Consider the following 26,210-nt stretch of genomic DNA (forward strand, 5'->3'; position numbering starts at 1 on the left):
CGGTCGATCGATATCTCCTCGGGCACAGACCGTCTGAACTAAAATTAAATAGAAAGAACACCGTGTGGCGGCAACACGGAGAGATACGAGAGACCCGTGCTCCGTAATCGCGTTTCAACAAATAACGCGAAGACGGCTTCCTAATATGCGCTGGATGCACCGAGGATCTTGTTATCAAAGCGGCTGCAACGCGACACGACACGGCCCGAAATAGTGTTCGTGTGCGAGAAACGCCTGACTTCGTTAAACGAGTCGAATCTAGTCTCATTGTGCCGCGAAACGGCCGCGCAAATAGATCACGCGACGATTCGCGACAGTAGCTCGACGATCCTGCTAGGAGCACGTGGTTTCCGGGTTGCTGGGCGTCCTTCCTGCCGCACACTGCAAGTCGCTCTTGGCCAGAGGTGGGCATTATTTGGCGAAACACTATTCAATATTTTAGATTTTATTTTGCTCGAAGAAAATAGCGTTTCAAATAAGATACACATTTGCGAAAATAAAATATCTTACTTCAACAATCTGAACGACTACACTCCGCGACAAATGGATAAGACACTATATCACTGTATTCGGGAAAGTCTACAGAATCTTTTGCTGCAAAGAACAATTCAATATCTTTTATAATGACATCGCGATATTTGTTTAAAGTTGAAAAATACGTTTTTTTTAAAAGTCATGTTTCTCAAAAACTGTGCGTCTAGGAGAAAAATTAAGGGCAGATTCGGAATCAGCGCAGAAAACTCTATAAGAACAGCGCAACAGTAATTATGGAACAAAGTGTTGGACAGTGTAATTAAATCACTATTCTGCTTCACCACATCTTATCGTTTTGACGCACCGGCTTTTCATGTAAACTGATATAACTCCCAAGACACAATGTAAATAATAGCAGTTACTTCGTATGTTACTAAACAGAGGTTACTCTATACAGATCTATACATATACAAAATCTTTGTACACATCATTGGCATTGAGAAACATTAGAAATCTAGAGGTGTCTTATCGTTTTGTCGCGGAGTATATTTTAACAATTTGGAACACGAAATACAATATAACCATTTTAAAAATTCTATTTGAACCATTATTTTCAGCAGTGATATTTAAGATTGAAACTAAAGACAAAATACAAATATTCTCAATATTCTTAGAATAGAATACTATTTTCGAAAATTACTGCATCGAATAAAAAATTTTATTTTCAAAGTTGTACGCATACTTTAAAATGAATAGTATTATTTACTATTTAAAACACTATTTTACCCAGCTCTGCTCTTGGCACACTGAAATAATACGTACATAGTCTAACGCCTTTGCTAGAGTTATGCAATTTGTTGGAAACCAGGAAGAATGTTCTGCACTCGCTCCAGCCGGTGCAGATACTGGTTTGTAAAGGCTGCTGGTACCCTGGAACAAATTGTTTGTGTACAATCTTCTTCGTCGATGTCTAATCTCAACGCAATAAATAAATTCCCAACGAAATCCTCGACAATTCCAACAAATTCTTGTTCAATCTTCCAGCACATTGGAAATCTTCCAGCTCCGAAGCGATCATCAGCGATCATGACTGAAATGAAGAGTCAATTAGAGTACAAACTGCTGACAAAGGACAAAATCCAGGAGGCCATGCAGCTCCAAGCAGAGACAATGAAGCAGGAGTGTCTGGCGATTGGTCTGGGCATGTTCGAGGAGCCAGGTGCGCCCGAAGAGATCCAGCTGCTCTTCAAGGAGATCCTAAAGGACGGGGCAACGATCATCGCCGTTGACAAAGACACCGACGAGCTCGCCGCAGTCGCTTTCAACAAGATCCATGCAAGTCCCTAATACCTAATCAGGAATACCATTTTCTCTGCGAGAGTTCTGACGAAAACGTTTCTGTGCGGTTCAAGGCCAGACCCAGAGAAGACGTGAAGGACGAGCTGGAAGTCTTCATCGAGGAGAACCTGAAGAAGACGTCTTGCCAGGAGCTGGTCAAGTTTCTCGGCGATGTGAGTACTCGTAATTGGCTCGATTGAGCCTAATTGTCATTCTCTCTGCTAATTATTACACGCTGCAGATCGAGTTTAATATTCACGGTTGTTGGAATATTTACGTATTTGTGTTTGGTGTGCTAGATGGGAGTTATTTTTGTAGTGAATGAACTGTAGAATTGTTTATTTTTCGATTGATGATAAGATTGATCAATTACCATGTAATTCGTGAACGAGTTCGAGAAGGTCGTATCTAATGTGATACGAGTGATAACGATGAGCAAACACAGTTACGCTAGGTTGCCAAACTCTGGAAATTTTCCGACACTTCGGGAGCTACCGAAATTGTTTACTCGACATTATCGAAACAATGATAGACGTCTGAGACACACACGTATATTCGATATTGTGATTTTTGTTAGTGAGAAAATAATGGACAGTCCTTTAATCTTCAGAAATGAATTCTGAGATTTTCTAAATTAAATTTCTAACACCTGCAAATATTAATGATTCAAAATTGAGAAGAAATTAATTCTCATTGCACAGATATTTATCATCCCGATTGTTCCAACTAATTGGTAAATCATTTTGCAGGTGGAAACAAGCGTGGACATTTTCGAAAAATACGATGCGGACGGTGCGATGGAATTATTCTACATAGGAACAAACCCAAAATTCCAGGGCAGAGGAATCGGTAGCGAGATGGTGAAGAAGTGCATAGAGTTCGCTAGAGGACTCCTGAACGGCACTATGAAGAGATGCTCGATCGACAATGGTATTGTCAACGCTGAAGTGGTGCCGAAGTTAATCTTCGGCGTGTTTGCTTCCAATTACAGTCAGCGTATAGCTGACAAATTGAATTTCGAAATTGTTCGGGAGGTTAGGTACGAGGATGTCGTTGTTGGGGGCTCGAAATTGTCTGAGAGGATAGGGGACACGCATAAGTCTGCTAGGATGCAAGTGTTGAAGCTCTGAGTACATAGAAAAAGCAATTTGCCATTTGAAAAAGACAGATAGAAATAATAGACTGGATGGGAAGCGTTTATAGCAATATTAATAATAATTTATTTACAGATTGTAGAATAAGGAATTTTGTGAAATCAAAAATTTGTTAGGCTAATGAGTCGCGTTCCTGAAAGTGTTCTTCAGGGGTGCATGATTAACTCGACTCGAAATTAGTGGCTTAATGAATCTTGTTATTCCACGAGGGCGCGGCAGGGAGCTGTATAGGCGCTAATTAAGACGCGTGTTGGTTTCTTTTTCTTTTTTATATAAGTATATATATGTACGTATTAACACATTTATAATCCGGTACATAATAGTTGAATATAGTAGGTATATTGAGCGTAATAACGAATCCAAATACCGGCGACGGCAACGCGCTCGTTCTACATACTTCTTTCCACTGTCGCTCTACGATGAGGTACTCTCTTTACTCTTGGACGACTTACATATTGAGCTATGATTAATCACTCACACATATATAACAACCTTAATATTCCCTTAATCGCGAGCAAATAAATCAATCATTCTCGAAACCAGTGGCATTGTCACCGAACAGTGGAATCTTATTTGACGTACGAAACTGGCAAATCTGAAATCAAAGAACGTTATTCCGAACATTAAAAATATTGTAACATCTCTTGAGAACCTACGTAACAATACATATTCTACAACAATCTAAATACATGGCTAACTTAATTCCTTGCCGTATTTTAACGAGTCAGACTCGATCGTCGTGAAGATTTCGAACAAAGTCCAACAAATATGAATGTTACGCTTTTCTTTTTAGATGAGATCAAATTTGATTCGTTTGTAATGAGTGCTTAAGCATTCAAATAAATGTAGCCATACGAGAATATAAATTTTCTGTTCGACATTTCCGTTAACACTTCTGTAACTGTGAAGAAAACGTTACGGCAAGGGGTTAATATCACACAAGGTACAGTCTGAATAATAGCAAATCAACAAGTCAATAAACAAGTACAACGACCAGAAATTAGTTATACGCTACATGTGCGACGCAAGACTCTACCAACGATCTATTTCAGGAGGTAACGAATCAACGGAAAAATCTGTACCGTTTGACGGTGGTATAGTCATCAGCCGAGCCCTACAGTTACAGAAATCGCCCGATACGATGCACGGCACTGCTTATCGCTGGTAAATAGTATTCAAGTGTTGTAAAGCGTCTATCTGAAAGGTCCGCGGACCGTTTCCGCGTCTGCGTATCGCCCTAGCGTACGGAATAACCGGTGAAACCGCGCTACGGTCCCATTATAAAAATATTCGACCATAACCGGCCGGCCGGTCGGCAGCGGCATGCGAAACACAAGAAAAATCGAACCCGGCCGGTCCTGTCGACACTATCAACCCGCCGAGGCCCTCCACTAAAAAAATAAATTGCCATAAGCGGCGGTTGAACCCGCGGTGGTCCTGTGGCGCACGATCCTCCTAAAAAAACGATCGAACGATCCACAAGCAACGATCCCGAACCCGATCCTCGAAAGCGAAAGATATTATTAAAATTTCAGGATATATTGGCGTTTTATTTTGCTGGCCAACTTCATTTAACTTGTTCGATGAAATTGAAACAATGTTCAAGTCCATTGAACATTTTTTTTAACTGTGTACTACATGTCCAGAAAGTTTAATAATTTCTTGAATTTCTAGCTCGAGATCGTTCCTTGTCGATACAACACTGCTCGAAACGTTCAATGATTTTTTAATCGCACCGTGCACGAAGCAGCGTCGTCAGGCGTCCGGTTTTTGGCAATAACAACAAGCGATTGAACAACATTTCTGTGAAACAATGTCGAACGGGCCTCGACCGATTGACCAGCTACGCAACGCGCGGTAAAACTGCGGCTCTCGCTTGAATAAATAAATATTGCACGTGGAAACGACTCGAATGCCTTCGGTTGCAATTTCCCTAATTCACGTGACAGGTGTACAAATTAATTCGTCAGTTTTTCTAGTTCTCAAAGTGTGCACGATTTGAGTGTGCGAATGAATTCCCTAGATTCGACGTGCTGCTAACACTCAATGTCGTGTTGCTTAACAATTACAATCAAGCAAAATCGTTCGTTTACATTACTTGGAACACAGATCGAATGATTAAGGGGGTAGACTCATTTCCAGGACTGCAAGGATGCCGGATGCGCGTTCTCAATTTCTCAATAATGCAAAGATGGGGCTTTTCAGTAGCCAAAACCGCTAGATAAAAGATCAATTCGCGATCGCTCTCAAACGTCCTAGTTTTACGTTTACGTTAATTTGTCTCAGCTTTAAAAATAGGACTTTTGAGGGGATTGAGGCCTAGATTGATTGTTTATCTAGCACTTTTGATTACTGAAAGTCTTCCATCTCCCATCTTTGTATTATTGAGAAATGAGAAGGCACATCCCGGACCCTTGCAATCCTGGAAAAACGAGTCCACCCCCTTGATTTTGACGGTTACGTTTTAATTTGCACACCTAACTCCTCGAAGACATTAAATCCATTTCCACAACCTAATCGCTACGGCTAGTTGAGCGCGCAACTCAGAGCTTTAAACCGGTTTCCCGCTTTCGTCTCTCTCTCTCGTTTTCCCCGTGTTAAATATATAAAACTTTTCGAATTTTTTCCGCTCCGAAAAAATTCTCGTCTACGAGTTTGAAACAGTTTACAGTTTACGTGTATACATAATATATATATATATAATATAGTTTGTTTCATTAATACGATTAATATGCGGAGACTATACCGTTTCACAACAGAGCGGTGGTACATTTTGTTTTATTGTTTTATCGTCGTTATTGTAGCCTCTATAGTTTAGTCGAATGGAATGTTTACAATTCGCGTACAAAAAACTGTGTGTTGGACGTATAGCTTTCCGAATATATATTAATATATAGAACATGATTGACGTGCTTCGAATACTCTTATTTTTTTTCGTTTGGCTTTGTTTTTGGCGAGCGTCTCGCACACTTTCACTACGATTATTCCTTAACAAACAATTCTACGTCGCGTCGACACGAATAACATTCATTTTATTAGTTAGTACAAGAGCTGGGTTGTTCTTTTACTTACGCTTAATTCTACGGTCGAGTTTTCCGACAACCCGAGTCGTTTGGCACGAGTTTACGTTTCGTTCGTTCATTGCTCTGAGTCGTTTCTTTGAACTTTTGATTTCTTTTTTTTTTTAGTCAGCTTCAGCTGATTGTTTTTTTTCTCTCCAGCGACAGACGAAATTCTACTCAAGTACTTTCAATAAAATTACAAGAATTTAACACTAGGTTCACGGGACGCGTTCTAATATTTTTAATGTACGATTACTGAGATTGTAAAGATGCATCGGTGAGGAATTAGTCAGCAAGTGTATTTCTTCCGGTATATATTATTTAAAAAATAGCTGAAAAGAATAGACACATTCTTATTCTTATAATGTAAAATAGTTAGAGTGCTCCGTAGACCCAGTGTTAAGAATATCGGACTATTTTAGACTCGTTGCCATTGTTAAAAGAAAAACTTTATTTTTACGCATTGTCTGCTTGGCACCACCGACTTAGAAAATATTAATACTGTTCGTATGTTTTATTAAATATTTTTGCTTAAACTCTTTGGTTAAACAGAACTTTTCGAAGTAGAATTCCGTCTATACTGATTCTAGTAGACTGAGAGTGCCAGTCCGGGGAGAAGGAGGAGCAGATATCTGAGAAGTCGAGAAACGATACAAAAATGTATCATCGAGTGATCTACGGTGAATCAATGATCGCGGAGCTAACCGAGGAAAGTCTTAACAGCTCAGTGACTAAGACGTGTGTGGATTAAATACTGGTCGGTATCTAGCAGTTACAAAGTACTAATAACAAAGTCGCCAAAGTACATTAAACGGGAGATCGTCCCTGAAACGTGTCCGCTACTATTGGACTGGTATTCCGTGAAAGATGGGATGTAAAAAATATGGCAGGGGCCCCTGATCTAGATCGAGCAGTCTACGAGATCACACAGCGGAAGCAAAGATCACTGGGAGAAATCGTGCAATCCCAAAACACAAAGGAATCAAGGGTGATTCAGTCAGAAAAATATAAAAATGCAGCAGGGATCATGCGGAACAGGACTGTGCGCCCAACAGTAGCATTATCGCCTCGGGAACGTCTCCGACTTACACAAGCTACCGTAATATATACAATAAACTCACTATTCAAACAATAAATGCTCCGTAGAAGTACAACCGGTACGAAATAAAATCGAAAACAAGATTGCACACGCCTTCGCGGAAGAAGAAAGCTACAGACTGTAGGACTGAGGACTAGACTGCGGATTTTGACGCGAAAGAAAATATTTCTGCATCGTTTGTAACAACAGGAAGTTGGATAGTTTTATGTTTCACATATTTTTCATCAAATCCGCAGTCTACTGAGGACTGTCGAGGCCTGACAACAGGGTTTTGTGCCAGTAAAGAGATCCAGAGGAGGCAAATTTATAATTTGTCTCGTCTGTCTTCAAAGTGTAAAGAGAATTCGAATTTTACAATCGCACAATACGCCTCTGCCAGGTGATAGCGAACGTGTTACACCGTTCCCGAGAGAATAGACCGGAGTACGAATAATTGTCTCCGTGAATTGCATGCGCTGGCAGCGTGTTTACAAAATATTCTGTATTTATTGTTTCTCTCTCTTTCACACGCACTCGCATTTTCACGTGTTTCTCTCCCCCATTTATCTGTCTCAAAGTGTACAACAACTGTGGTAATCCCGAACGGTCTCGAAAATATGAAATATATCTCGTTATCAAAATAAAATATAAATTGGCAATAACGTTGTTCCGCCGGCTAGACGACGGATGTGACGTTTGCGCGTCGGCAAATACATAGGAAACATCGATCGCGTTCCTCCTTCCTTCTCCGCCCCATTTTATTCGGTCCCGTTGTGCACGTGTGCGCGCGTGTATGCAAGCAAGAAGATAATCAATATTATCGTTTCCCCTACCAACGTGGAACACACACGTGCACCGACCTGCTATAACTCTATACGTAATAACCCCTATCACAACTTCACAGGAAAGTTTCTCTTCTCTCTTCGTCTTTCTTTTATTTTCCTTCTTTCTCTTTCCGAGAAACGAAACTTCGTCGACAGGGAGAATCAACCAGGAAAACTAGCGCGATCGATTCGATCAAAGAGAGTGAGAGAAAAAGATGCTGCTCCCATTTTTTCGTTTCTGTCTACGCCAGTGGTCGCATTCAGAGCTAATTAGGTCAGCTCTCCCGGTCGAGTCGGATCGTCTCTCTGAAATACGCCGCGGCGTTTCTCTCGCCGGAGTCTAATCCCGGAGCTTCGGCCTTTTCAGCGGTTTTTACGTTCTATAAAACATCGACATCAAAGAAACGCGGCGAAATTCGAGGACTCGAGGCTCCAGGATTGATCCGGTGGGTCTGACGAGACTCCCGCGATGATGACCTCTTCAAGATGATGGCCTCGAGTGGGACGTTCATCTCTGGGAAGGCTCGTACTGCACGTCCGGCGGCTGCATCGTTAGGTAGCAAGGCTGCGTGTCCCTCAAGTGCGATCTAACTAGGAGTCCCAGGCCCAGAAGGACTACTGGAAGGCCCAGGAGCGCGCAGATCAGCTCACCGGTCACTCCTGGTGACCAGACGATGAATCCTGGGCGAAAGGATATTTTAATTATTAGTATAGACAGCTGATTTGATGGATTTAAGGAAGAAATGAATAGATGTGATTTGGAAGAGTCAATTCATTGAAAGAATAAGATTATTAGAATATACTCTTACATTTAAACAGCGGATTTGACGCATTGATGACAAAAATGAATAGGTGTCTGATTTGGGAGAGTCAATTCATTGAAAGAATAAGATTATTAGAATATACTTTTACATTTAAACAGCGGATTTGATGCATTTGTGACAAAAATGAATAGGTGTCTGATTTGAAAGAGTCAATTCATTGGAAGTATTAGAGATCGTAAGATGGTTATTTTTCCTGGTTGGCAAGAGGGTGGCTTACCACCGTCAGCGCCGACTTGCATCTTGTAAATGCTCCACCAGATCCCAGAGAGTGGAAGTGAGACTGTAGCCGTGGCAACAGTGAAGACAGCGCTCTCGTTCATTGACAGGAAGTTGAGAGCTGAGATCGTGAAGACAGTGTACGCGATCAGGAAGGTCCAACCATGACTAGCAATACTGGCGCAGGACTCCGGGTTCCTGAAGTGACAGGTGATTCCGTGCTCCATCGCACGGTACAACTCCACCGGTGATAGACCCTGAAATAAGATGACGTTTACTGACGATGAGGTATACTGGAGGCTAGTATGGTCAGCAGAGTAGGTACAGTGATCCCCGCTAATATTCGGACACTCTTGAAAAGACGACAACTTTTACAGTTTTACAAAGTAGTGTTTTACCACTTCTAGAAGAAAGCGTCTTGTTGAGAGCGTCCGAATGTTAATGCTAGTCACTGCGTGTATAAAAATCGATGGCGTACCCTGCCAATCCCCGGCAACGTGTCCAGCCAGCACATTGACAGGATGGCGAAGAATGCAATTAAATGGATGTAGAAAAGTGTCTCCAAAATCGGAGGCTTTGGAATGTGTTTTGGCTTGACGGTGGGGTCAGGATCTGTCACGTGAAGCAACCTTCCGCCTTCCTCTTCGGACCCGCGACGTCTGATGTCTCTTGATGACACCAGACGGGAGACAGTGTACAGGAAGGAATTTTGCTGGCTTGCTATCTGGCACATGTTCTGTTGCTGAAATCAAAAATAATACTTTTAGCACGGCCGAGTGTAGAAACAAATCGGTAGCTGTACAAATCTCTTCATGGTTACAATAATTATAACTTCGTCTTTTATAATTTCACTGACAAATATTCGTTGCAAAATGATTGAATTTCTTTTCGTCTCAAAAGAAAGACATAACATTCATATTTAGCAGATTACATTTGCTATACAGCGAGGGGTTAATATGATCGATGAAGAAATTAATTTCTACAGCTGACACTTGATTGATATTTCGATTGCCCACCTCGGTAGTGTAATGTCCCTCCAGTAAGGTGAAGAACATAGCAAAGGCAGCCAGTGAACCCACGTAGACGAAGGTCCAAATGGCCCTAACTCCCCAGGATCCTCTCAAGCTGGCCGTGTGGGCGGAAACCTCTCTGCCCCTACACCGAAACTCATCGCACAGCCCGTAGTCGACGCTTATGAACAGCCCGACAATGATTGTGGTGCTCGAGAAGATCCGTTGCAAGCTCATCACTGAAACAGCCGTTCCCTATTACACCCACTTGTCCTGGATCTCGAAAGCGAATCATTAGAACCGCGTTAATGGACCACCCCAAACGCTGGGGGAAGCGTTCGCGAATTTTTTGGAGCGATGCTAATGGACACTCTCGGAACTCTCCGGAACTTTTCGACTGTGTTCCTCAACCCCTTACAGAGTCTCGGAAAAATTTACAGCAGGTAGGAAGAATCTTTAAGAGATTAATCGCAGCGAGTTGGTAGATCAAATTGAACGACGGTATTTACTTTTTCGACAGAAGAAGAAGTAGTAGACCAGAGAGAAGACAAGGGTGATCCCTTTGATGGGATCCTGCAGGTGACAAAGCACCCGACTCTCGTCCAAGCAAAGCGTGATCAGGATGCCGGAGAGAGCGTAGACAAAACTTATTTTGAGCAGAGCACAGCGGGGTATCCTGATCTTCATGCTGTTGGGAATCAGTGCCGGCGGCGGTGAAACTCTTCCAGCGATGAACCACACCATGCCGAGGATGCAGGTGGAGCTTAGGGCCGTGAAGAGGAGCCCTGAAATAAAGACGATCATCGGATTACATTTCTGGAGGGACTGCACCGTTCGACATGTAATTGTACTCCACTGATTAAACTAATTCATTAGACGGTCCAACAAATTTCAACTCTTTTATTGTATTTCGATTGCCGCTATGCGATTCTTAGGGTGGATTTATAGTGGAGCTAAAGAAGAAACCAACATTCGTGACAACATTTCGACACATACTAATGAAAAAGTACATATGTATTTTCTTTGTTTTTCTTTTGTTTTCATCAAAAACATGTCTTTCTTAAAACTCAATTTTCTCAAAAACTGTACGTCTAGGAGAAAAATTAAGGACAGATTTGGAATCAGCGCGAAAAACTCTATAAGAATCGTATAGTGAGAATCGAAATACTTTTTGGCTGTTGGACAGTGTTATCAGACAGCGGATTTTTACGTGAAATCAAAATTTTTCTACCTGAATTGCAACAAACTGGAGTGAAATAGAAATTTATTTCTTCTCTGTATGTTTGAATTCATCTAATTTATTTGCTGTCTTAAATTACACTTACTCGTTTTTGTCATAGATGCATAAAATCCGCTGTCTATTTATTATTAGGATTATTGTTAGGATTAAATGCAATTTGGCAGATATACTGTTGTTTGGAACCGTGAACGAGACAGAAGTGTACATAAATCAGATTGGAGATAAATCTAGGGACAGAAGCAGGTGCAGAACAGGGCGGTAATGAATGGAGCAGGATTGAAGGACTACAATTAACATGATCTAGAATGTTCAAAGAGCCGGAAACCTGTGTACGCGTTGGAAGCGGCGCTGACGCTCTCCAGATAAAGGGGATACGTGATAATCAGAAAGGTAATGGACACGACCACGGCGAGGAGGGTGGCGATGAAGCTGAATTTTTGCCATCCAGCTCGGTCCGTATCGAACAGCTTATCACTGGTCTGATAAGCGACATATGGCGACTCCTCTGTGTCCGTGTACTCTTCGATCTCGACGTCGCTCCCCGTACAACGCAGCTCTTCCTGTTCCTCGTCGTCCACCATTGTTGAAACGCAACCCCCTAGGCTCGCCATTTTTCTCCGTTCTGTCTTGCCCTAGCCTGCAATTCAAAACATCAAACAATTAGCAATCTGTTACCTGAGACCATTCATTAGGAAATTAACCCCTTGCCATTTATTATCTCGTTAAACTTCTGATCAATAGTTTAGAGACAGAATTTGTACACATTATACATGGTATTTCATATGCTATACTATACTGTATAATTACGTTACATTATTAGTGATTATAGTATATAGCTGAAATCACTCTCCACTCTCTATTTTCAGCATAATAAATTAATTGATTGGCAACCAGGCCCCTGCATTTAATTTAATTCAATTATTTAATGGCGCATCAGTTTGACGAGCAGAACAAATAATTTATTACCAGCTAGTACGCGTGCAATTTATGCACGCGGATCTTCCTAAGCTAATTTTGCAAACGCAGAAATTAATTGGAATATATTATCCCAGCGGGGGGGATTACTAAATATCAATGAAATAAAATATATAAAGGAGAACACCGGAGTATTACATTAAATAATAATTAATCGGAATGATCATCGATCATCGTCGATAACGGTACAATAAGTTAATTAGAGTGACGAGAAGCGCGGATAATAACTGGCGAGATGCAACAACTAATATATTATCGATTAAAATGTTTCCTGATATTATTAATTCCCATCAATAATGAATCGGCCTTCGGGAAGGCTTAAGAAAAGCAATTTTCCAGAAACGCTTCTTTATCGTTCTCCTCTCCCGGAGACTCTAGTCAACGGGCTATCCATTTCAATGGTAATTTAATCATACTTGAGACGTTTAGATGCAAAGGAAGATTTATCATTGGCAAGTGCAACTCCGCTTAATTGAACTCATTAACCATCGTTAGGTCCAGCGGACTCCGACTAATTAAAAGGTGATTCCACCGTTCTGTCTTTATACAGCTCCAAGCAAAGAAATTACCCGGAGATTCGAAAACTCCATCAATTTCCAACAATTAACAAATTTCCAATGTAATTTTAATAAACGTCCGTCTCCCACAGAATTTTTGTCTCGAGTTTTGCTATCCAGGTCAAACGGTATAATCGCCAAGCGAAAACTTCAGCATAACTTTCTCGTCACGTGGTAGAACAATTCCACTAATGAAAATTGTGCTAAGATATAATTCATCCCCTAGGGCTATACAAAGCGCAGCTATAATTTGTTTTTATTTTCACGAAGTCTGATCACAGATATTAATTCGAAGCTCGCGAGGGAAACAACGGTCAGCTAATTCGAAGTGTTAATGCAGAAACACGATATAATCCGGTACAGTAACTACTCGAAGGCCTGCAAAAAGGCTCGCAGAAACGTGAAACAAGTTTAGCCGAGGCAGAGGGATTTGTTTTTCCATTCCGCCCCGTTTTTTCCGACCTTGCAGACGACGACGATTAACGAGCGTTTTGCATGCACACGCTCAGCCATGGATTCCTTTTTTTGCAGTCCCACCCCTCCAACTTCCAGATTAGATAACTCCCTTATCAGTCCGGAGCCGGGGAATTTCGTGAGAGTTTACACGGAAATCCCCACTAGCACAACGATAGAACCGGCAATTGTGTCTGCTCACTTTTATTCCCTTCTCGCTGCGAATTAAAGCACCGTTTAAATTGTTTCTGCTTTAGCTTGAACTGCTGGTAGATAGTGATATATTGAAGATAAATATCACGGGAATGTGGTGGTGTGGGTATTTATCAGTGAATACTGTGTCACTGATAAATTCGCGTAATAAGAAATAGAAACTTATCTGATACCGAGAACATAATTGATCGCCTATCGAAACTTTCTGCTGCTAAATTATTTAATAGAGTTTCATTCGGTTTTCAGTATTATTGTGGTTCCAAAAAATATTCTAGAACCTCCCAGAAAATTGAGGAGCATTCTAAAACGTTCAGCTACCCTCCAGAACAGTTTGGGGATCTTCGAGAAAATTCTGGAGCGTTCTAAAATGTTCTGAAGTTTATCAAATATTTCTAGAGCCTTCCGGTACAATGGCGATCCTTCCGAAAAAATTCTGGAGTCTCCTGAAAAACGTTGAAGTGCCCCAAAAAATTCTCGAGCAATGTCGGCTCTTCCGAAAAATTCTAGAGCCTTCTAAAAAGTTCTGATGCCTCTCAAAAAATTCCGGAGTCTTTCTCAAAATTGGAGAGCCGATAGAAAAATGTCCTGCGCGATCAAAAAATTCTGGAGCGCTCCAGGACGAACGAGAGTGCTTCTGGGAAATGCTCGGACTAGTAAAAACACTTTGGAGTCCACAAAAGCATCCAGCAGCGTCATAAAACATAGCAGAAGAAGCTCACAAAAATAGACAGGCTTTTAAAAAGAATTGTAGGGATACATCTACGAATTTCGTGATGGAAGTTACGAGATTAATTCAGTTCCATCCCTGCAGCAATATCTCTGAAAATTCGTTCGTCTTTGGATCGATAAAAAACCTCTGTTTTTCGTGCTTTCCCTCTCTCTGTCTCTCTTCTGCTCTGTCCCCAATTTTTCATCGTCTGTGTGTGTGTGTACGCTCACAAAGAGTATAGGCTCTCTCTCTGTCTCTCTTTGGCTGGCTGATCGATTAACTTTCAGTGCTATTATATTTCCTCCACGGCACAAGTAATAGTATACATTATATTACATTGTATGCAGGCCGGCGAGACGATCGGGAAACGTGACAGAATTAAAACGAACTCGTTTTTTCCGCCGGCATTTAAATCACCCGCTGCTTTACACGGTCCGACTATAAAGTGGTTTTTCCAGCGAGCCCTTATGTATTCCGCTGGAGAGCCATTTAACGAATCTTTGATCTGGAAATGAACCTATTCAACGAAGAGCCCGGGCTCTGTGGACGCGCGATTAGCTGGCCATTTAATGGCCGGTCTAATGAGTTCTTCTGAATTAATTGTTCATACTGAAATTCCACGATTCATTAATATATGTGTATTAGCGCTGCTGCGTATCGTGGTTAATGTTACCCCACCGTGCCAGGAACAACGCGTTTAATGGCCCCTGCACCAGCCCGAAATTGTTTCTGATTTTACACTTGCCACGGTCACACTGGCAATAATAATTTTAGCTCCGCAAATTCTGGCCCGCAATATTCCGAAATTAAAGAGCAGCCTGTTTTATTGGCATGGGGATAATGAGCTCGAGGCGCGGAGCTTCAGAGAAAATGACCATATGTAATTTCAGATTAATTTTACTTCGCCGACACTGTGTGCCATGTACCGCGTCACAATATTTTAAAAATTAAGGAAGCTATTCTAATTGTATTTTACTATGGATTGCAAAATAAAAAAAATTCTGGAGCCTTCTGACAAAATTCTAGATACTCTCGAAACTGTCTGGAGCCTTATGAAAAAATGCTACAGCTGTTAAAAAAATTCTAGACCATTTCAAATTATATTTTACAGGGTCCTTTTCTTGACAAATTTTTTGATACTGTGCCATGTATTGAGTCACAATATTCTAAACATTAAGGATTGCATTTTATTGTGGATTTCAAAAGAAAAAAGAATCCTGGAACCTTCTGACAAAATTCTAGATACTTTCAAAACTGTCTGGAGCCTTAACAATATTCTAAAAATTAAGGAAGCTATTCTAATTGTATTTTACTGTGGATTTAAAAATAAAAAAAAATTCTGAAGCCTTCTGACAAAATTCTAGATACTCTCAAAACTGTCTGGAGCCTTACGGACAAATGGTTGTTAAAAATATTCTGGACCATTCCGAAGTATTTTACATAGGCCCCACGAAAAATTGTAATGTTTTTCAAAATAAGAAAAAGGAAACTAATTTTCCGACTACGGGTTTCAGCGTAAATATTGCAATCTACTGTGAAGGTACCTCTGAAGAGAAACGTCAGTGCTAGATGTCAAGAGCAGCAGGCAAGCAATCAGAATTTTTAAATAAATAATATCCTGCACTATTCCGAGCGAACGATCCTCAAAAGACGACACCATTTCGCCAGGAGGACAGCCTGAAAAACCGTAGAGTCTGGCCACACAGTTTCTTGCCAGAAGTAGTGGAGGCCGCAGCACTGAATGCTTAAAACAGCGAGAGAAATGGAGAGGGAGGAAGTCACGGTTTTAAGGGCGGAACAAAAGAATCTAATTACCGGCAACTTTACTCGGCGCAAGTGGCCCGAGACAGAGGGTAACTCGACACTCGGAAAACAATGGGATAAAGCGCGACCCAAAGCGCACCGGATTGAACTTTCTTCCGCAGTTTAACCTATTTCTTGCATTTTTCATTGTTGGTTCGACCCTGGGGAACGTTGCTGGTCCACATGCGATCATCGTCGAACTGTACCCCATTGATCACTAGAACATCCCTCTAGGATTTATCCTAGGTCCATGGGAAATGGTTCTCCACGGAAATGTTTAATGGCTCAACCCTTTACAACACCTTGCAAATTCTCACCGTAAAACGGTAGAGGGATTTTACACCTCCTTTCACGGCTGTTTAATTTTTTAGCGGGCCGAGGGACTGTAAGCACTTAGGGCAATTTTCAAGTGAAATTTGATGCAACAAAGCATTTAAAACATTTTCTAGCAACGCTTTCGAAGCATTTTAAGTTGACTAACACGATAGAATAAATTAAAATTTGTTGTTTATATCTACTCTGAAGCATTTTAAAATATTTACCAGAGTGCGCAACAGATTTTTTTAATTTAAATTAACATTGTGGATGCTATTGCAGAGAATTTATATTCTAATTGCAATTCTTACTTTGTTCTAATTATATTTGTTCGTGGAAGAATGAAACGCAATTTAAAATATTTACCAGAATGCGCGACAGATTTCTTAATTTAAATTAACATTGTGGATGCTATTGCAGAAAATTTATATTCTAATCGCAATTCTTACTTTTGTCGATAAAAAATTATACAATAGGAAACATTTTTGTACAATTTAATCGAGGTCGAAATTTCCATGTTTGTTTGTTGTGGAAGAATTAAACAAGTGGTTAGTTTGTTAATTAATTTCTTTCGAAGGGTAGAAAATTAATTTCGAGGAGGTGAGCGAAGCTTGTACAAGCTAGAAGAATTTCGCGAACAACAGGCGAGCATGTTAGAAATTTCTAACCACGACATTAACAAATGTTAGTTCAGAGAACTCGGCAACAAGACGCTTCAGCATCGAGTGCGCTCCAGGGATTATAACTCGAGGCATCCCTGTCCAGCTGCAATGAGGGTTGGAGAGGCAGTAAGGGGACGGAAGAAACTTCGCAACAATATCCAACAGAACTTTAGTCCCGGATTTATCAGAATTCACGCAACTTCAAAACTGCCGAAGAAACTTCCCCATTGATTTTTCGACGCTCGACGTTTACTAACAAGCCACTGACTGTGTCTAGAAGGCAGATTATCTAAAAAGAACGACGTGACTTAATTAACTCGGACATTGACAATCGACAACATAGATATGTATCTTCAAATATGCATGGAAAACAACGACAGAATACTGCCAGACGTATTCATAAAGAATTGGTAAAAGAGAACGTTAAAAATCTCGAAAAATATTTTTAAGTAGCCACTGAATGTGTCTAGAAGGCTGATTATAATTGTCTAAAAAGAATGACGTGACTTACTAAACTCGGACATTCACAGTCGACAACATAAATATGTATCTTTAAATATTTCCATGGAAAACAACGACAAAATACTGCCAGACGTATTCATAAAGAATTGGTAAAAGAGAACGTTAAAAATCTCGAAAAATATTTTTAAGTAGCCACTGAATGTGTCTAGAAGGCTGATTATAATTATCTAAAAAGAATGACGTGACTTACTAAACTCGGACATTCACAGTCGACAACATAAATATGTATCTTTAAATATTTCCATGGAAAACAACGACAAAATACTGCCAGACGTATTCATAAAGAATTGGTAAAAGAGAACGTTAAAAATCTCGAAAAATATTTTTAAGTAGCCACTGAATGTGTCTAGAAGGCTGATTATAATTATCTAAAAAGAATGACGTGACTTACTAAACTCGGACATTCACAGTCGACAACATAAATATGTATCTTTAAATATTTGCATGGAAAACAATGGCAAGATACTGCCAGACACATTCAAAATCTCCGAGAGATATTTCTAAACCGATTTGAATAAATGTATACATTCTATTTACACGTGCAGTAGACTATACATTTATGGAAATAATATAGAAGCACATGAAATATCAATGCAGACAGTTCAATAAAAATAATACACTGTCCCGGACGTACTAGAATCAATAGCACTAATTTATTTATACCGGCGACGGTTTATTTTTTTTATATAGTCAATGGGCTTCGATTATTAATAACTTCGAGCCCCCTTTATTCATAAAGTCTGGAGCCATCAGCCTCGAACAATTATTCTAAACAAAATGTCACGCAACTTGTTGTTAGATAATCTTTGAAAAAAAAAACAAACAAACAACAGAGGGAGACAACAATTTGAATGCCACAACCGAGTCATAGAACGTGCTGTAATCTACACTTTTAGGGGACGTAATGTCAACCGTAAATACTATTTAATATATTCATTATTTGCCCGTCGTAAAGAGCCGCCTACGCACCGGACCTAACACCACTCATAAACTTCCTGTATCCACTAGCACGCCGGGGAAAACCAACCAGCCTGAACAACTTAATTACAACTCCGCCCTCTTTGAATCTCTACAGTGCATAATTCCTCGGACATGAAAACAAACTTTTCCCTTTTATAGAACCGGGCTAATTAAGTACCGCGACTGACCGACACTTTTCCGACATACGAATAATTTGAGGAACTGGATAAGTGTCGCGGAAAAGACCGTTGCTGATTGTGGTGCAATGTGCATTGTTATGAATAATTCGCTCCTGAATAACAGTAGAACAATTCGATCCTGAATAATATTCAACAATTCGCTCCTGAATAATATTCAACAATTCGCTCCTGAATAATATTCAACAATTCGCACCTGAATAAAATTCTACGATTCGCACCTGAATAAAATTCTACGATTCGTTGCTGAATAAAATTCAACAATTCACACCATAATAAAATTAAATAATTCGTTCTTGAATAAAATTCAACAATTCGCCGCTGAATAAAATTGAACAATTCGCTCCAAAATAAAATCGAACAATTCCCTCCAGAATAAAATCGAACAATTCCCTCCAGAATAAAATCGAACAATTCCCTCCAGAATAAAATCGATCAATTCGCTCCTGAATAAAATTGAACAATTCGCTCCAAAATAAAATAGAACATCATGCTCCAAAATAAAATTGAACAATTAGCTCTCGAATAAAATTGACCAAATCGCCGCTGAACGATATCGAACAATTCCCGACCAAAAAAAAAAGGGAAGACACCGAAAGACAAATTTCAGCACAACAAACATAAAAAGTCCATATCTCCAAACCAAAAAATTCGTGACTCTACCACAAACTAAAACATATAAAACGCACCAGAAGAATTCACTGTAACATAATCCCGAATACATAGAACGTTTTACAATTTGCTCGAAGATAAAACAGACCTGTCTGATCGGAGCAGTTGCTTGATGATAGCGAGTGTCGAACAAAAGCAAGCAACACTGGAGCAGAAGTTGCAGCCGCCCGAAAATAAACAAACAAATGCCAGCACACATCGCCCACTATGGACCATAGTGAACGGGGTGTGAATCGCCGCGGGGATATTGAAGGGCGGTTTAGGTGTACAGCGAAATGTCCATTAAAAATAGAATTAACATTCAGCCCCAGGAGACGGATCGATAGGGGTCAACAAAGAGGGCAAATAAAAACGTTTATCGGGGTCTGTCAATGAACTCAACACTGCGTCTTACCCTCGAAAACCTAACCTGACACCGCCCACTGTCACAGGAGATGATGCTCTCTCTCTCTGCCACGGCTCGAAGAGGACACGTCGATGTCCTCTGTCGCAGGACACCACGATGACACGAAGATTCACATCGGGTGTGTCAGGTCGGGGAACCCTTCTTCGTTGTCGAAGACCTCGAAAACCGCGTAAAAACTGCGACGTTCTACCATCGTGGGACGAGCACTGCCTTCGATGCGGGATACCCGACTTCTGGCCAGGGCCGTGTCGCGTGGGCGGCTAAATCTGGCAGCACTTGCCCGAACATTTTTCGAATACCACTTGATAACAACCCTGAATAGACTGCGGATCTTCATGCGTTTATGGGTTCTGAAAATTTTCAAAAAAGACTACAACATAAAATAGAATTTAGTACAATTTTTATTTGTTTAAGATCTGCAAAGGCTACTACCACTGGAAATAAGATGGTATTTTATTCCATTTTCTCCAGATTAGTCTACAAATATTGACGATTGCATAAACCGCCGCAGTTTAACTCTGAAGTAGGCAAGAATTTTTTTTTAATATTTTGATCGTGCTGCGAGAAATTAAACAAAGGCTCTTCTATTGTAGAATCATTCTAATGCTATTTCTAATCATTTATTTATATTAGGTTGTGGAGATTAATTCCTAAAATAATTTACATCAATGTGGAATTTTAAAAACAGGAAATAATAACTAGCTGACTTCATCAAATTTTTAAAAAGCAATAAAGTATCTAAAAAAAAACCTGTTAATAAATGAAGTATATTGTTTTGTAAAAATTACAGCTCCATGTTATCAGAACAATTACTGAAAAATTAAATGAAACAACTTTCAGGAGGTTTATTAAATTTTAGAATAATGTAACTACAAATATGAATAAAAATCGCAGTCCTATATGATCATGCACTTATTAGCAAAATTGATATGTACAATTTAAAGCAGTAGACATATTTCGAAAATTTAAGAACATCAACGTATTAATTCCAGCTTAATAAAATAATTAAAAGAAGAAAGAAATTTTTATTTAGCTTCTGTGTCTTGGAATCGACGCAGGCATTTTTTATTTTGCATAAACATCCGCAGTCTAGTCATCACATAACAACACTAAAAATTGAAATCCACAGCGACTTAAAATTAATTGTCTAATTCTCTTGAAAAATTGTCACACTCTTAAAACTTGGATTTCTGAAGTTCAAAAAATATATTTTGTAGTTCCAGGAAAATTGTGCAGGGTTTCGTGGGTACAGGTACGCGTCTGACGACTGCACATGCGTAGAACCAAGCATCGCTCCGTCTCGCACGAAGCGTTTCCCCTCATTCTCATTCCAATTAGCAACGTAATATCTCAATTATCCACGACGTATTTGAAACTTCGCCATACCGGTATCGAATTGTGACATTATTTCTTTATCTCCAGCGGTAGAAAATAGAGACAACATCGTGTGCGAGCGATAGGAAAAAATGAAAAATCAATGATTGCCGGCAGAGTGTCAGCGGGAAAAATCTATTACTCGGCGGAGAAGTTGTGCCGGCACGCGTTCAATCGAACTTTGATTAGTTCGATTGTTTTCAGCTTTTTTTTTCGCCGCGATTCGGAACTGTGGACACAATAACCGTTCGATTTTCTATTGCCTGTCGGCATGGCGAGAATCCGAATTTTGATTTACAGAATCAACCAATTGTGAACTGTGTTACGTGAATATGTACGAGAAACGCGGTAAACGCTATTTAAAAATTTTATTCCGAATCGTGCTGGCGATAAAAACACTTTGAAAACTCGTGTTTATAAAAAACACTTCCAATTCAGAAAACAGACATCAATGAATTCTACAAAGTTATTAAATCCAGTGTGTACTACTAGCAGAGTTGGGCAAAAAAATCAACGATTGCCGAATAAATTTCTACTTCAATCGTTAATCACAATTAACAATTAATAATTATAAACTCCTACTTTAGTCGTTAATTGAGGTTAACGATTACATTCTTTACAATTGTAATCATCAATCGGATAATTGATTAAACTGTAGTCAAAACTGTATGCGTACTGAAAAAAGTGTAAACTGAGTTTCTGTCGAGATATATTTCTGTCAATTCTTCATCTCCGCTCTCTCTCTCTCTCCCTCCGTATTACAATTTATTGATAGACCGTGTGGCAATTAATTTCAACAATTGATTAAATTAGTCTTCGATTTTTCGATGATTTCTCTTTTTAAGCAACGATTGACGATTAATTTCCATCAATCGATTGAATCAATCGTCGATTTTTCAACGATTACCTGTTTCAATCGTACACATTAATCAAGTAATCTTGATTAAACTTTTTAATTGATTAATGATTAACTCTGACTGCCAGCTCATAACAAAAATATTGTGAGCACCCTTTTCAACAATTTCGCAGGAAAGTGAACTCCAGCGTCCTTTATCTAACAAGGAAGTGTCAAAGGATCCTGCAATCAATAAAAAATGAAGACCACCCCTTGCAGTGAAATTTAAAAATATCTCTCATCGTGAAAAATTCACTGACGACAAAAAATTGCGAAGGCTATTATATTCACAGGAAAATTCACCCTCCCAGTTGCAAAAAGAATGTCAAAGTATCCCGCAAAAAATTTGAAAATATTTTCCGAACGTTAACACCTCCGTAAAAATGAATTTTACGACTGAACAGTAGTGGAATAGAATTTACATGGAATCTGAAGCACGCTAATTAATTTTTCACTTCTCGGAACCTTGGTGCAAAACGGCAGTTCATTAACAATGCGAGAAGCCGATAGATCGAGGGTGCAATCGTTCCGGAGTTTCCATTATTAAAGTTCTGAATGGCGGTTCCGTGTACGAGGAAACTTAACGCCCCGAAGTTGCAGCTAAGATCCAGGATTTCTGGGATGATCAAAGGACCTGGTGCATTCGCGATTGCCATTCTCGGGGAAGTTCGGCAACACGTGCTGGTTCCTCAGACCGTGACCCCGCAGACAATGCCAGAACGATCTTCTTGCGGAAGGGGGGAGGGTATTGTAAACAATGGCGATCTGGTTTTGCTCGACACGGGCATAACATGTGGCACGTTCAAGAAATTTGGAGAGAACATGCTTGAACGTAATGAATATTGGTATGAAATTAAATGGTAAATAAAGGGAATTAAATGATCTCGTGCTACATAATTTTATTGTATGCATAATTCCATGTAAATTTAAATTGAATCAATAATGTCATTGAAATTGAACGAATCATCTCATTTAAATCGAGTTGAGAGAAGAAATTCGAATTGTTGATATGGACTTTAAAAACGATATTACAGTAAGCAGCATAACTGATTCCACACACTTTAAATCAGAACAACTTTTATATGAATGGACCAAACGACTTCAATTTCTCTGTAAGGCTATAAGAATTAGTTTAGTAAATGACGTCTAATAAATAAGTTGAAAAAATGCATTTGGTCGGAATTGTGAAAAACAATACTGAAAATTGGTTTTTACAACTTTTTTAGCTGGCTCAATAACGAAAATTTTCAAAATGTGTTTTGTCGACTGGTATAAATTATATACGCTCTGAAAATTTCATGGAAATTGGTTAATCGGTTTACGAATTATAAACGATAAAAAATGGTAAAACTTGCCACTTTATGGTACACTAGAAACTACCACTTTTGATCGTTTATAATTCGCAAACCAATTAACTAATTTCAATGAAATTTTCAGAGCGTATATATTATAATTTATACCAGTTGACCAGACACATCTTTTGAATTTTCGTTATTGGCCCAGCTAAAATGTAGTAAAAAGCAATTTTTACTATTGTTTTTCTCAATTCCGTTCAAACGCATTTTTTCAACATATTTTTTACACATCATTTACTAAACTAATTCCTCTAGCCTTACAGAGAAATTGAAGTCGTTTGGTCTATTCATAAAAAAGTTGTTCTGATTTAAAGTGTGTGGAATCAGTTATGCTCCTTACTGTGATTGTGGATGATGATGATTAGACTGCGGATCTTTATGCAAAATAGAAATGTTTCGCATAGATTGTGGGAAGCGGGAATAACAGAAAAATTGATTTCATCCCTTAACGACTTTGTTGCATTAAAAGCAACATTACAACATTCTAGAATTTTTTAAATCTTTCACTGTTTTATTATTTCGTCCAACCAATTTCTTCATAAATAAAAATAATTGTGGGGCGCGTGGAGCAGCCGTCGTAACAATACGTAATAAAAAAGCGGCGTATGGAGCAGTCACACGAGGGAATTGTGAAAAAAACAGAAGCATCCATCAGAAATGTAAAAAATAAAAATAATATGGCGCGTGAAGCAGCCGTCAGGGAATTTATGAAATTAATAATAATGGGACGCGTGAAACAGGCAGAATATTACTAAAAATATCCTTCCGGAATGATTATAATAACGAGGCGTCAAGCCGTCATAATAATTGATGTGTCATTGGGAATAATAATAATGATCATCACAATAAGGCGCCCGAAGCAGCCATAATAATCGTGTCATTCACCCTAACAGCATACAGACATTTTCTACAGTAATATAATGCTGATCTGATACAATAAATAATAATCAACATCGCGCCATACATATTGAACGGCGATGTTCGGCGATTTTATTGACACACACAATATCGGATGTAAATATTCATACTGTGGAAGTTGCGAATAAAAAAATGGAATATCCAAACGAATCTGAATACGAGATATGAATATTTCATCGAATATGATAATAATATTGCACAATATGGTGGTAGCTGGCGAGAGTATTTCTAGGTCAGGTGCAACAGTGAATTTTTCTTCATTCAGGTAGACAGTGCCTACTGCAACAGGGAGCACAATAGAGTGAATAGGTGAACGGAAGCTCTGAGGGGGGGATCGATAAGAACTGGGTTAATATGATCAGCCAAGGCAGCAGACTTCTTCAGCCTATCGTCCAGACATTATATTTAGAATGCGGATGCTAGAGTGAACAGCCCTAAGACACTTTGTCTCACTGTATCGCCCACTATCAATCGCGGAAAAATAAACCTCCAGAGAACCTATCGCATCGACACCTCCACCCTCCTCGAATTAAATTTTTTTCTAAATTCAATTGTGCTCATAATTATTAAGTTGAGTTATGTTGGAAATAATTTCCAACGAATATTAAAATTAATCTCGTACGAAAAATCGTAAATATCTTCGTAAACAAAATAATTGCCCTTCGTCGGAGCGAATGAAATTATTTAATGACTAGTTATCTGCAAAATACAACGAGAGAGGCAAAATGTCTTTCCAAAAAGAAGAACACATTGAATTTAATTACTACACACTCCACTTTTCGCGACGAAAAATAAGGAATGGAGTTAAATTCGTCTCAGCAGACTTTCATACTAAATTAGCCAATTATGTAATCAGCTCTCTACACCAGGAAATAACGAAGGCTGTACAATTTTTTCTACTGGACATTTATATCGAATTTAGGTTCTCTCTCTGCCAAAAATTAATGAATGGCGTAAAATTCTTTGTGGCAGACGTTTGTAACGAATTCGCTGATTACGATATCTTCGTACAGGAGATTGTAAAATTCTTTTTAGCGGAGTTACATGGCTCCATGAAATTAGCCAGAAGTCGGAACAACTTGTTTTACGATTCCGGCGATTCCAGGATTTTTTCCGAGAGAGGAACTCGAGGTGTTGAAGTATAATAAGGGCTCGCATGATCCCTAAGAGGCCTGCGCAATACACGCGAGCGGGAACTCGCTTTGGAAACGCGAGCGGAGGCTCCAGTCTGCGCGCGACACTTGTCCGAGACGCGTCGCGTTCCGACATTCAAACAAGTGTGTGCTCCCCTAATCTCGCGGTTTCGCAAAATAAAAAAATCCCGACCGATAATGAACCCTCGACCTACCTCGTCGTAAAAAGACCCTCCCCTAACCTTTGAAACAGCCCTTAAAAAGTCGAGAAGAGTCATTGTTTTATAGACTGGATTTTCGATCAGCAAGTAGAAACAGACAGTTTTAATCAGACTGGCGAAAAGAGTATTATAAAATCGAGTGTGGCAGCTCATGTGCACTTAGGGCAGTGCTGTGAATTTTTGTGGAGGTTGAACTGTCACTTGATGGGATTTTGAGAACACCATAGACTTCGAACTGGTGAAAATATTCGATAAATTGTCAGTGACTCCAAGATATGATGAAACATGTAGTTGTAGATCGTGATGCGATCTTTGTCGAGTGAACAGAGGGGCAGTTTCGGTGCAGGTGAGAGAGCACAGGTGAGATCATGTGCATCGCAGGAGGAAATTGATCAACGACGCCGGGAAAATGGCCGTGAAGACCTGAGGAGTGTTATGAGAATGGAAATCGAGATGGGATCGAGAGCACTGCGAGGTAAGATCGACGGGACTTATCGTCGATTAGCGGGACGGATCGATAATTAACTGCAAGGGGACTGGTCTTGTCCTCGTGCTCTTTGAGTCACTGCAAAATATTATAATTCAACAGATAATCAGTAATTTCACATCCAAATATTTCATTCAAAATGTCATGGCTAGACTGCGGATGT

The 26,210-nt window shown here is 39.6% G+C and overlaps 3 protein-coding genes across 8 annotated transcripts in view; 2 read left to right on the top strand and 1 right to left on the bottom strand.

The window, feature by feature from the left end:
- The first annotated feature begins 262 nt into the window (after nucleotides 1-262).
- On the top strand, nucleotides 263-9,127 carry LOC143218861 (uncharacterized). 4 transcript variants are annotated; one of them, XM_076444391.1, is made up of 5 exons: nucleotides 1,348-1,809; nucleotides 1,887-1,985; nucleotides 2,562-2,742; nucleotides 4,019-4,130; nucleotides 6,619-9,127. In XM_076444391.1, exons 1-5 carry the CDS (start codon nucleotides 1,348-1,350, stop codon nucleotides 6,662-6,664), a joined length of 900 nt encoding a protein of 299 aa, XP_076300506.1. In that variant the 3' UTR covers nucleotides 6,665-9,127. The 4 variants fall into 4 exon arrangements, with proteins under 4 accessions (XP_076300508.1, XP_076300506.1, XP_076300507.1 ...); XM_076444393.1 differs by lacking the exons at nucleotides 4,019-4,130; nucleotides 6,619-9,127 and adding an exon at nucleotides 263-404 and having other exon boundaries at nucleotides 1,538-1,809; nucleotides 2,562-3,652; XM_076444392.1 differs by lacking the exon at nucleotides 4,019-4,130.
- Nucleotides 7,561-26,210, bottom strand: part of LOC143218859 (uncharacterized) — a 61,955-nt gene continuing 43,305 nt past the window's right edge. The window contains exons 1-7 of one of the 2 annotated variants that reach the window (XM_076444385.1): nucleotides 19,653-19,922; nucleotides 11,546-11,857; nucleotides 10,490-10,765; nucleotides 9,987-10,219; nucleotides 9,449-9,712; nucleotides 8,972-9,227; nucleotides 7,561-8,611 (exon numbers count right to left, since the gene is read on the bottom strand). In XM_076444385.1, coding sequence (XP_076300500.1) covers nucleotides 8,439-8,611; nucleotides 8,972-9,227; nucleotides 9,449-9,712; nucleotides 9,987-10,219; nucleotides 10,490-10,765; nucleotides 11,546-11,831 — 1,488 coding nt within the window. In that variant the 5' untranslated portion in view covers nucleotides 11,832-11,857; nucleotides 19,653-19,922 and the 3' untranslated portion in view covers nucleotides 7,561-8,438. Of the gene's footprint in view, nucleotides 8,612-8,971; nucleotides 9,228-9,448; nucleotides 9,713-9,986; nucleotides 10,220-10,489; nucleotides 10,766-11,545; nucleotides 11,858-19,652; nucleotides 19,923-26,210 lie in introns of those variants that run through there. The other variant, XM_076444386.1, reaches the window with a different exon arrangement.
- The window catches only part of LOC143218856 (adenylate cyclase type 6), a 78,522-nt gene continuing 77,722 nt past the window's right edge, over nucleotides 25,411-26,210 (top strand). The window contains exon 1 of one of the 2 annotated variants that reach the window (XM_076444379.1): nucleotides 25,411-26,035. The gene's annotated coding sequence lies outside the window, so the exon portion shown is untranslated. The remainder of the gene's footprint in view (nucleotides 26,036-26,210) is intronic. The other variant, XM_076444380.1, reaches the window with a different exon arrangement.

Source organism: Lasioglossum baleicum, chromosome 20 (assembly GCF_051020765.1).
Source record: "Lasioglossum baleicum chromosome 20, iyLasBale1, whole genome shotgun sequence".
Classification (NCBI taxonomy): Eukaryota; Metazoa; Arthropoda; class Insecta; order Hymenoptera; family Halictidae; genus Lasioglossum; species Lasioglossum baleicum.

Coding starts and splice junctions, on each gene's coding strand:
- LOC143218861 (XM_076444390.1), top strand. CDS start 1,348: ATGTTCTGCACTCGCTCCAGCCGGTGCAGATACTGGTTTGTAAAGGCT. Junction 1,810..1,886: donor TCGCTTTCAACAAGATCCAT/GCAAGTCCCTAA, acceptor GTGCGGTTCAAG/GCCAGACCCAGAGAAGACGT. Junction 1,986..2,561: donor TGGTCAAGTTTCTCGGCGAT/GTGAGTACTCGT, acceptor ATCATTTTGCAG/GTGGAAACAAGCGTGGACAT.